The following is a 12411-nucleotide window of genomic DNA, read 5'->3' on the forward strand; positions in this document are numbered from 1 at the left end:
CACACATATTAGGGATATGATTTCTTATTTTTCTTGAAGTTACATGACTAGCCCAAATACCTCACATAATTTTAATCACATAATTTCCTAAATCATTCTTGAAAAAACTATACAACTTGCACTACCACAATGTATGAAGGGAGACTTATTTCTCCACCTACCCTGACAACACGGGGTAGAGTCATTCTTTTAAAATTTTGCTAAACTGATGGGCAAAACTGGTATGCTGTTTTTATTTGTATTTCTTTGATTACTAGTAAAATCAGATATTTTTATGTATTTATCTTGCTTTCATGATTAACTTGCTCTTTGCAAACAACATTTTGGTTATCTTTTCTTAAGTCATCTAGACATCCTAATCCCTACATGAAATCTAGTAAGTTTTGTCCCTTTTCAGGCTTGCAGTTTTATTTAAGAAAATTTCTAGTATAGAAAAGCTGGTAGATGGTGGCTGATTAAAAGCCAGAGAACTTAGGCGTCCTGTGAAAGAATGAAAAATTTCTCCAGGTTCCTCCAGAGAATGATAGCTGTATGAGATCAGGCATACTCTCCACCTTCATCGTTTTTCGCCCCAATTCTACAACTTTTTTCCTTTTCCCTTTAGTTTCCCTTTATCCTAGGCTTTCAAATTACACTCACTGCCTGAGTATCCCCCACTGACCTTTAAAGGGCACTCACTCTGAGTTTAAATGCATTTGAAGATTTGCCGTCATTATCAATAATCTGCTTGACTCCTATGTCAGTTCAATTCTTTGTGGCAACGAAATAATATGTGCTGCCTTTAATCACAATAAATGGATGTTACAAGGATTAACATAACTAATATAATACATTCTCAAAGCACGCTCATCCCTGCCATGTGTACACATACGCTCATCAACATCATTATCACTTGGAAATAGGCTAGAAATGCAAATTATCAGGCTTCACCGTAGACCTACAGAATCATGGTGGGGGGGGGGGGCAACAATCAGGCATGATAAATAGGTCAGGTGATTCCAGTGCATGCTACCGTGTGAGGAGCACTGGATTATCAAGGAGTATTTCCATCAACACAAAAAAACAGTGATTAGCATTAGCTGTAATCAGTTGTTAAAACAGAACCTGGATATTTATTCTGTTGGAACTATGATTATTATTTTTTAAAAGATTTATTTATTTGAGAGAGAGAGAGAGAGATCTTGGGGTGTGAGAACAGTGGGGAGAGGGAGAGGTGGAGGGGGTCTCAAGCAAACTCCACACTGAGTGCCAAGCTGGACATGGGCTCATCTCATGACCCCGAGATCATGACCTGAGCTGAAACTAAGAATAGGACACTCAACCGACTGTGCCACCCAAGCGCCCCAATGATTACCATTTGATTCTACAGCAAGCCATCCATTCTTTCATGATGGCACGAAAAATTTCCAGGTCCACATGCAGGTCTCCCTTTTTAGGATCAAGTATGTTCCATAGCTCCTCAAGTCCACGATCTTCATGATTTTGACTACTTTCTTGTTTCAGGTAATCTATTATTTTGGCAACTCCTACTGACCCTTAGGAAGAAAAGCAAATTAATTTTGAAAGATGTATTAAGATTATGCTTTAACAGTGAGGAGTGAAGTACTCAACTTTCTCAAGACACTTGAGCCCTGGAAACATGCCACAAAACCTTCACAGTCCTGCTGAGTTGGCATGGTAGAGTGGAGAGAGCCCTGGCCTTGGGCTGAAGTCTAACGGACCTGGTGTCCGATCTTGATGCTGGAATTTACCAGGTGTGTTGATTTGGGAAAATTTCTTAATCTCTTTAAGCCTCATTTTCCTAATCTGAGAGATGGGGATGATAAAATGTACCATACACAGTTGTTGTGAGGTTTAAATACACATGATATATACAATCAATAATCACCTGTGAGAGTAATCAAAAGGTCACCTTATTTCGGTCTCCCCTTCTTTCCTTAAAAAGCTTTCAGTGAATACCAACAGCATCTTTCACAGAACTAGAATAATCCTAAAACTTGTATGGAACCACAAACAACCCCAAATAGCCAAAGCAATCTCAAAAAAGAAAAAGGCATCACAATTCTAGATTTCAAATATTACAAAGCTGCAGTCATCAAAACAGTATAGTACTGGCCCAAAAATAGACACATAGGTTCATAAAACAGACTACAGAGCCCAGAAATAAACCCATGTTTAAGTGATCAATTAATCTGTGGCACAGGAGGCAAGAATATATAATGGAGAAAAGACAGTCTCTTCAATAAATGCTTCTGGGAAAGCCAGACAGCCACATGGAAAAGAATGAAACTAGACCAATTTTTTACACCAGAAACAAAAAATAAACTCAAAATGGATTAAAGACCAAATTGGTGAGATATAAAACCATAAACCTTGTAGGATATGTGGAGAAGATGGCAGAGTAGGAGGATCCCAAACTCACCTCATCCCATAGATAGATACACTGAGATAACAGCTACATCAGTGTAAACCATCCAGAAAATAACCTGAACACTGGCAGAACAGACTCTCCACAGTTAACTGTAGGAAAGAGGCCACATAAAAAAAGGCAGGAAGGGTAGAGACATGATTGGGAACCAGATTGACTCATATGACTATCTAAAGGAAAGAGGGACACGAAAGGCACAGAGAAGAGAAAGGAGTACACCCCACACCAGGAATCCCAGGCATCGGGGATCTGCATTGTGAAGACGAATCCCCATAACATTTGGCTTTGAAAACCAGAGGGGCTTAAGTTTGCAAGTTCTTAAAAGTAGTGGGGCTTAACATCTGGAACCTTAAAAAGCAGGAGGCATGGCTCTGGGAGAGCAGGAAGGGGATGGAATCCTGCCTTTAAGAGACAGCATAACAAACAACACTGCTGAGATGTGACAAAGAAGCAGCAATTTGAAAAGCACCTAGGATATATAGGAAGATTTATTTCCTAATTTTAGAACATGTGCAGAAGGGACAGGGACCAGTGGGAGACTCCTCCAAGAAAAAAAGTGCTGGCAAGCACTATCCTTTCCCCCTGCCCAGCCTAGATATACGGACACCTGCAGGAACCTGCACAGTGTGAACACTTTCCACTTAGAATGTTAACAGTGACCCTGCCCCAGCATTCTCCTGTGGACCCACTCAATCCAACACACCTTCGGCAGAAATCCATCCACAGCAGTGCCCCATGCCTGGGAGGGTGCAAGAGTCCCAGTAGGGACCAGCACCACTCCAAACTGACACCTGCCCCAGGAAGGGGGAAAGGTAAGCATATACATCAGTTTGACTGTGGCCCCAAAAAAGGGCAGGGAGCAGACATCTGGTCTGAGTATAGGATCCACTCACCAAGAAAGCTTCTCAGGGGATAACACAGGAAAGAGAGCCTTTCAGTTCTATGTGATCACAGCTCTGGCGAACAACCAGTCTGATCAAACTCAAGATAAAGGTGGCTCCAGAGTAGTCCACTAACCACACAGGGACCAAATCCTGCCCAAACAGGCAAGGAGAACCATTGCAGATGACTGGACTGAAGGCAAATGTGGCTCAGCCACAACAGTAGGGTGCACACAAAACGCATAGGAGACACTCCTGAAGTGTCAGGTTCTGCTGAACAAGAGACATCACATTGCAGGACCCTACAGGACCTCAGCCTCATGAGGCCTCCTCTTTCAAGAACAAGAGATGCAGCTGAGTTTCCTAATACATGGAAACAGACAGAGAAAATCAAACAAAATAAGGTGACAGAGGAATATGTCCCAAATGAAAAAAGAGGGCAAAATCACAGCAAGAGAGCTGAATAAAACAGAAGTAAGGGATATGACAGTTAGAGAATTTAAAGTAATGGTAATAAAGATGCTCAACAGACTTGAGAAACGGGTGGAGGATCTCAGTAAGACCCTCAACAAAGAGATAGAAAACAACAGCAACAAAAAGAACCAGTCAGAGACATGCCTGGGTGGCTCAGTAACTTAAGTATTGGACTCTGACCTCAGATCAGGTCTTGATCTCAGAGTCATGAGTTCAAGCCTTCAATGGGTGTAGAGTCTATTTAAAAAAAAAAAGAAAGAAAGAAAGAATTAATCAGAAATAAATAATTCAATACTTGGAATTTAAAATGCACTATAGAGAATAAATAGTAGACTAGAGGAAACAGAAGAATGGAGATCAGTGACCTGGAGAGCAGAGTAGTGGGAAGAGATCTAGTTGAACAGGAGAAAGAGAAAAGAATAATAATGAGTCTAGATTAAGGGAATTCAGTGACACCATCAAGTGTAATAATGTTGACATTAAAGAATCCTAGGAGAAGAGAGAAAAGGAGAAGAAAATTTATTTGAAGAAATAGTAGCTGAAAACTTTCCAACTTTGGGGAAGGAAACACAAATCCAAACCCAGGAGGCACATAGAGGGCACAAAAAAAAAAATCAACCCAAGCAGGTCTATGCCAAGACACATAATCAAAATGGCAAAAAGTAGTGAATAAAGGGAACTTTAAAAGCAGCAAAAGAGGGGCACCTTAACGGCTCAGTCGGTAAGTGTCTGACTCTTGATTTCAGCTCGGATCATGATCCTGGGGCTGGGGGTGGGGGTGGTGTTTCCTGAGACTGAGTCCTCTATTGGCCACCATGCTCAGCAAGGACTCTGCTTGAGAATTCTCTCTCCCTCTGCCCCTCCTCTTCCTGTGTATGTTTTCTCTCCTTCTTTCTCTCAAATAAATAAATAAATCTTAAAAAAAAAAAATCAGCAAGAGAAAGAAAACAGTTACATACAAGGAAACCCCGTAAGGCTCTCAGCTGATGTCTAAGCAGAAATTCTGCAGGCCAGAGGAGAGTGGCATGATATATATTCAAAGTGTCAAAATAAATAATAATAATAATTTTTTAAAAAACTGCAACCAAGAATACTCTATCCAGCAAGGTTATCATTCAGAAAAGAAGAACAGATAATGAGTTTCCCAAACAAAATGTAAAGGAATTCATGACAATAACCAGCTTTATAACTAATGTTAAGGGGGTTTTTTGTGAGTGGAAAGTAGGATGCACAAAAGCACTACGATTAAGTATATCTATAAAAATCAGTCAAGGAATTCACAAAATAAAAGTATGAAACTATATAGCAAAAATACAGGTGGCAGAGAAGTAAAACTTTGTGCTTTAAGACTGGATTCAAACTTAACTGGCCATCAATTTAATATAGTGTGATAAATGCGTAAGATGTTATATATAAACCTAAAGGTAATCACAAGTCAAAAACCTATAACAGATATGCAAAAAAAAATAAAAAGAAAAGAATCCAAGCATATAACCAAAGAAAACCAGTATGGAAAGAGCCCAAATGTCCATCGACTAATGAATGGATAAAGAAGACATGGTATATATATACACAATGGAATATTATTTAGTCATCAAAAAGAATGAAATCTTGCTATTTGCAATGATGTGGATGGAGCTAGAATGTATTATGCTAAGTGAAATAAGCCAGTCAGAGAAAGACAAAACATGATTTCACTCATATGTGGAATTTAAGAAACAAAACAGAGGAACTTACAAGAAGGGGGAATAAAAAGAAAAGGAAGCAAACCATAACAGACTTAAATATAAAGAACTGAGGACTGATGAAGAGAGGTAGGCAAATAGGTGATGGGTATTAAGAAAAGAAGTTCTTGTGTTGAGCACATGATGTTTTATGTAAATGAGGAATCACTAAATTCTACTCCTGAAACCAATATTATATGTTAGCCAACTAGAATTTAAATAAAAATTGGGGGAAGAAATTTAAAAAGGTTAAAAAACCAAAAAAGGCAAAAATAAAACACATAAACAGAAACAAATGTTAACCTCTTCCAGAGACACCCTCATAGACACTCCCATAAATATAGTTTGACCACTATCTGGGCATCCTTTTTTCTAATCAAGTTGACACATAAAATTAAGCGTCACGCACTGTTGTAGCCATTTAAAAAAACACTAAAAGTAGCTAATATTTGGGGGAGTCATGGGCTTTCAATATCTGAGAAGAAATGTTCCTTTGTAGAATTTTTAAAGATATGTAATAGGTAGGCTCTGAGAGTGACCTTGGAAGGCTAACAAACACTTCTTATTGGAAACATATAGATTTGTGTACATTAAGATTTGTATAGATTAAGATAAATAGGCAAATACTTCTGGAATGTCACAAGAACCAAGTACTCTAAGCTTCCACTTAGATTATGTTCTTTGTCTCAATGTAACATTTATTTGAAGCACAAATTTTGGTTCCTAAGATTCTATCCTATGCAAATCATAATGCATGTCCTTATGGAAAGATAAAGATTGTACGATATGAAGAAAGAAAGAGAACCAGCAAATCATAAAAGAGGAGGCAAGAGAAGAAAGGAACAAAGAACTACAAAAACAACTATAAAGGTAACAAAATGGCAATAAGAACGTACTTATCAATTACTTTTTAAGATTTTATGTACTTATTTGACAGACAGAGATCATGAGTAGGCAGAGAGGCAGGCGGTGGGATGGGGTGAGGAGAACAGAGAGCTGAGCAGCTGAGCAGAGAGCCCAATGTGGGGCTTGACCCCAGGACCCTGGGATCATGACCTGAGCCGAAGGCAGAGACTTCAACCCACTGAGCCATCCAGGTACCCCATTATCAATTACTCTGAGTGCAAATGGACTAAATGTTCCAATCAAAAAACCAAGGTGACAGGGTGGATAAACAAACAAGAATCATTGATATGTGGCCTGCAAGAGACTCATTTCAGACCTAAAGACACATGCAGATTAAAGGTGAAGAGATGGAAAAGCATTTTCATGCATATGACAGTGAAAACAAAGCTGGGGTAGCAAATCTGTATCAGACAAAACAGACTGTAAAACAAAGACTATAACAAGAGACAAGGATACTGCTAGTGATAAATAGAACAATACAAAAAGATATACCCCATTTACATCAATGGATAGATCATCTAGACAGAACGTCAAAAATGAAACAGTGGCTTTGAATGACATATTGGACCAGACAGATCTAACAGATATATTCAGAACATGCGATCCAGGGGTGCCTGAGTGGCTCAATTGGTTAAGCAACTGCCTTCAGCTTGGGTCATGATCTCAGGGTCCTGGGATCGAGACCCATGTTAGGCTCCCTGCTCAGTGGTGAGTCTGCTTCTCCCTCTCCATCTCTGCACTGTTCATGCTCTCAATCTCTCTTAAAAAAAAAAAAAAAAAAAAAAAAAATCCCATCCTAAAACAGAAGAATTCATACACTTCTCAAGTGCACAAGAAATGTTTTCCAGAATAGATCACATGTTAGGCCACAAAACAAGTCTCTATAAACTCAAAAAAAAAAAAGGTGCGTCTGGGTGGCTCAGTGGATTGAGCCGCTGCCTTCGCCTCAGGTCATGATCTCAGTGTCCTGGATCGAACCCCGTATCGGGCTCTCTGCTCAGCAGGGAGCCTGCTTCCCCCTCTGTCTCTGCCTGCCTCTCTGCCTACTTGTCATCTCTCTCTCTGTCAAATAAAATAAATAAAATCTTTAAAAAAAAAAACAAGTCATACCATACATCTTTTCAGACCAAAACAGTATGAAACTAGAAATCAAGCACAAGAAAAATTAAAATTAAATTTTAATTAAAATTAAATTGAATTAAAATTAATAAAATTTAATTAAATTTTAATTTTAAAAAATTAAAATTAAAGAGGTTAAATATCATGCTACTAAACGATGAATGGTTCAACCAAGAAATCAAAGAGAAAATAAAAAAATACATGGAGACAAATTAAAATGGAACCACAATGAGCCCCAATCTTTGGAATATAGCCAAAGCTTTTGTACATAGGGAAGAAAAAGCACAAATAAAACACAAAACCAGTAGAAAAAGGAAATAATAAAGATTATAGCAGAAATAAAGAAAATAGAAACTAAAATAACAATTGAAGAGATCAATGAAACCAGGACCTGGTTCTGTGAAAAGATCAGCAAAGTTGATACATCTTCAGCCGGCTGCAGGGGTGCGGAGAAAACAAAAGAGGGGAAGGGGAAGGGAAGGGAAAAGAGGAAGGAAGGGAAGGAGGGAAAGAAAGGAAGGGAGGGAAGAAGGTAGAAAGCAAGGAAGAAAGAAAGAGGGAGAGGGAAAAAAATCAACACAACAACAACAAAAAAAAACAAAGACTAAGGATTACAAGAGAATATTATGAAAAGTTATATGCCAACAAACTCGACAAACTAGAAGAAAGGGATAAATTCCTAGAAACATACAACCATCAAAACTGAATCAGACCCACTTAAGCCCCCACGTTGCATCGCCACTTCCTCATATCAGGGAGATCATATGATAGTTGTCTTTCTCTGCTTGACTTATTTCGCTAAGCATGATACAAAGTAGAAAATGTGGACATACCGATTACCAACAAGGTGATTTCATCTGTAATAAAACAAACAAAAAAACCTCCCAACAAATAAAAGTTCAGAATCAGATGGCTTCACAGGTGAATGATACCAAACATTTATGAGACTGACACACTGCCCACTGCGCTAAGACGGTCACTCTACCAAACAATTAAAGAAGAGTTAATACTTACTCTTCTCAAACTATCCGCCCCCACCACCAAAAAAAAAAAAAAAAAAAAAAATTAGGAAAGAAGGAAAAGCTTCCAACTTCATTCTTTGCAGCCAGGATTACCCTGAAACCAAAAACAGACACTACCAAAAAAGAGAACTACTGACCACTATCTCTGATGACCATAAATGCAAAAATTCTAGCAAACTGAATCCAACAACACATTAAAAAGATCCTTCTTCATGATCAATTGGGATTTGCATTGCAAATATTGCAATGCAAATTGGATATTGGATATTGCTTCCAGGATATCCTGGATGCAACTGTGGTTCAATATTTGCAAATCAATCAATATGATAAGTTTCATCAACATCCTGTTGTTGGAAGGATAAAAAACAATCATTTCAGTAGATGCAGAAGAAGCATTTGACAAAGTACAACATCATTCAGGATTTTAAAAAAAACAAAACAAACAAACAAAAAAAAACCTTCAATAAAGTAGGTTTAAAGGGAGCATACCTCAAAATAATAAAATTCAGATATGAAAAAGCCACAGCTAACATCTTACTTAATGGGGAAAAACTGAGAGCTTTTCCCCTAAGAGCAGAAACTAGGCAAGGGTGTCCACTCTCACCACTTTTATTCATCATAGTACTAGAAGTCCTGGCCATAGCAATCAGAAAAGAGGAATAAAAGGCATCCAGATTGGTAAGGAAGAAGTAAAATATTAACTATTTGCAGAAGACATGAGACTATATAGAATACCCAAAGACTCCACCAAAAAGCTAGTAGAACAGATGAATTCAGTGAAGTTGCAGGATACAAAAATCAATATACAGAAATTCATTGCGGGACGCCTGGGTGGCTCAGTTGGTTGGACGACTGCCTTCGGCTCAGGTCATGATCCCAGAGTCCCGGGATCGAGTCCCGCATCAGGCTCCCAGCTCCATGGGGAGTTTGCTTCTTCCTCTGACCTTCTCCTCGCTCATGCTCTTTCTCATTGTCTCTCTCTCAAATAAAAAAAAAAAAAAAGAAAGAAATTCATTGCATTTCTATATATTAATAATGAAGCGTGGAAAGAGAAATTAAGAAAACAATCTCATTTACAATTGCACCAATACCTAAAAATTAACTTAACCAAGTACTTGAAAAGCCTGTACTCTGAAAACTATATAAAACACTGTTGAAAGAAATTGAAATGAATAGAAAGATATTCCATGCTCATGGACTGGGAGAACAAATATTGTTAAAGTTTCCATACTACCCAAAGCAACCTATAGATTTAATACAATCTTTTTCAAAATACGAATTGCATTTTTCATGGAATTAGAAACAAATGATCCTAAAATATGTATGGAACCACAAAAGACCACAAATTGTCAAATCTATCTTGAAAAAGAAAGAACAAAACTGGAGGTATCACAATTCCAGATGTCAAGATATACTACAAAATTGTAGTAAGCAAAACAGTATGGTACTGGCACAAAAATAGACAAATACATAAACAGAAAATAAAGGAAAGCCTGGAAATAAACCCACACTTATATGGCCAATTAATCTTTGACAAAGGAGGCAAGAATATGAAACTGAAAAAAGACAGTCTTTAACAAATAGTATCAGGAAAAGCTGATATTGGACAGTTACATGCCAATGAATGAAACTAGACCACTTTTTACACCATACACAAAAAATAAATTCAAAATAGATTAGAGACCTTAATATGACTTCTCAAACTATTCTAAAAAAATAGAAATGGAAGGAAAACATCTACACTCATTCGAAAGGCCAGCACTACCCTGATTCCAAAAGCAAACAGAATCCACTAAAAAAAGGAATACAGGCCAATGTCCCTGATGAACACGAACACAAAAATTCTCAACAAAATACTAGAAAATCGAATCCAACAGTACATGAAAAGAATTATTCACTGCAATCAAGTGGGATTTATTTCTGGGTTGCAAGGGTGGTTCAGTACTTGCAAATTAATCACTGCGATATGCCACATTAATAAAGGATAAGAAGCATATAATCCTCTTAATAAATAGAAAAGAATTTGGCAAAGTTCAGCAACCATTCTTGAGAAAATCTCTCAACAAAGTAGGGATAGAGGGAACATACCTCAACATCATAAAGGCCATGTATAAAAACCCACAGCTAATATCACCCTTAATCAAGATAAAATTGAGAGCTTTTCTTTATGGTCAGGAAAAAGACAGGTAGGTCTACTCTCACCACTGTTATTTCACATAGTACCAGAAGTTCTAGCCTCAGCAATCAAAAAACAAAAAGAAATAAAAGTCATCCAAATCAGCAAGGAAGAAGTCAAACTTTCATTATTTGCAGACAACATGATACTCTACATAGAAAATCCAAAAGGCTCTACCAAAAAATTGTTAGAACTGATACATGAAGTTGGTAAAGTCACAGGATGGAAAATCAATGTACAGATATCAGTTGCATTTCTGTACACAGATAATGAAGCAGCAGAAAAAGAAATCAAGGAATTAATCCCATTTATAATTGCACCAAAAACCATAAGATACCTAGGAATAAACCTAATCAAAGAATGAAAAGGTCTGTACTCTTAAAACTATAGAACACTTACGAAAGATAATGAAGATGATACAAAGAAATGGAAAAACATTCCATGCTTCATGGATTGGAAGAACAAATATTATTAAATTTCTATAGTCTACAGAAATCTGTATGTTTAATGCAATCCCCATCAAAATACCACCAACACTTTTCATAGAACAAGAACAAACTATCCTAAAATTTGTATGGAACCATAAAAGACCCCAAATAGCCAAAGCAATCTTGGAAAAGCAGAGCAGAGGTGGAGTTATCACAATTCCAGACTTCAAGTAGTGATCAAGACAGTAAGGTACTGGCACAAAAAGACACATAGGTCAATAATGGAACAGAAACCCAGAAATGGACCCACAATAGTATGATCAACTAATCTTTGATGAAGCAGAAAACAATATTCAATGGGAAAAAGACAGTCTATTCAACAAATGGTGTTGGGAAAACTGGACAGCAACATGCAAAACAATGAAACTGGACCCCTTTTGTATGCCATACAAAAAATAAATTCAAAATTAATGAAAGGCCTAAATGTAAGACAGGAAATGTGAGATCACCAAAATTCGAGGAACACAGGCAGTAACCTCTTTGACATTGGCCATAACAACTTCTTCTTTTTTTTTTTTTTTTAAGTTTTAACTGTGACCCGTTACTTTCAAAAAAAATTTTTTTAATTAATATATAATGTATTATTAGCCCCAGCAATACAGGTCTGTGAATTGCCAGGTTTACACACTTCACAGCACTTCATCATAGCACACACCCTCCACAATGTCCACAAGAGGAACCCTCTTATACTGTTGGTGGAAATGCAGACTGATACAGCCACTCTGGAAGACAGTATGGAGGTGCCTCAAAAAATTAAAAATAGAACTACTCTAGTAATCCAGTAATTGCACTACTATTTACCCAAAAGTTACAAAAATACTGATTCAAAGGGATACATGTCACCTTGATAGTTATATAGCAGCATTATCAACAATAGCCAAATTATGGAAAGAACCCAAATGTCCATCAGGTCATGAGTGGATAGGCAAGATGTGGTGTGTGTACACACACACACACACACACACACACACACACTCTGGAATATTAGCCATCATTCAAATGACAAATGAAATTTTGTCATTTTCAAAGACATGGATACAGCTAGAGAGTATTATACTAAGTGAAATGTTAGTCAGAGAAAGACAACTACCATTATGATTTCACTCATATGTGGAATTTAAGGAACAAAACAGATGAACATTGTAGGGAAAAAAGAGAAAGAAAGACAAACCAAAAATAGACTCTTAACTATA

The 12411-nt window shown here is 37.4% G+C and overlaps 1 protein-coding gene across 5 annotated transcripts in view; it reads right to left on the reverse strand.

Moving 5' to 3' along the window:
- Nucleotides 1-12411, reverse strand: part of IRAG2 (inositol 1,4,5-triphosphate receptor associated 2) — a 185810-nt gene that overhangs the window by 99285 nt on the left and 74114 nt on the right. For all 5 annotated transcript variants that reach the window (XM_082738460.1, XM_082738479.1, XM_082738480.1 and 2 more), the window contains one exon: nucleotides 1355-1535. In XM_082738460.1, the coding sequence (XP_082594586.1) occupies nucleotides 1355-1535 (181 nt within the window). The remainder of the gene's footprint in view (nucleotides 1-1354; nucleotides 1536-12411) is intronic.

Source organism: Mustela nivalis (genome assembly GCF_964662115.1).
Source record: "Mustela nivalis genome assembly, chromosome: 7".
NCBI classification, from domain to species: Eukaryota; Metazoa; Chordata; class Mammalia; order Carnivora; family Mustelidae; genus Mustela; species Mustela nivalis.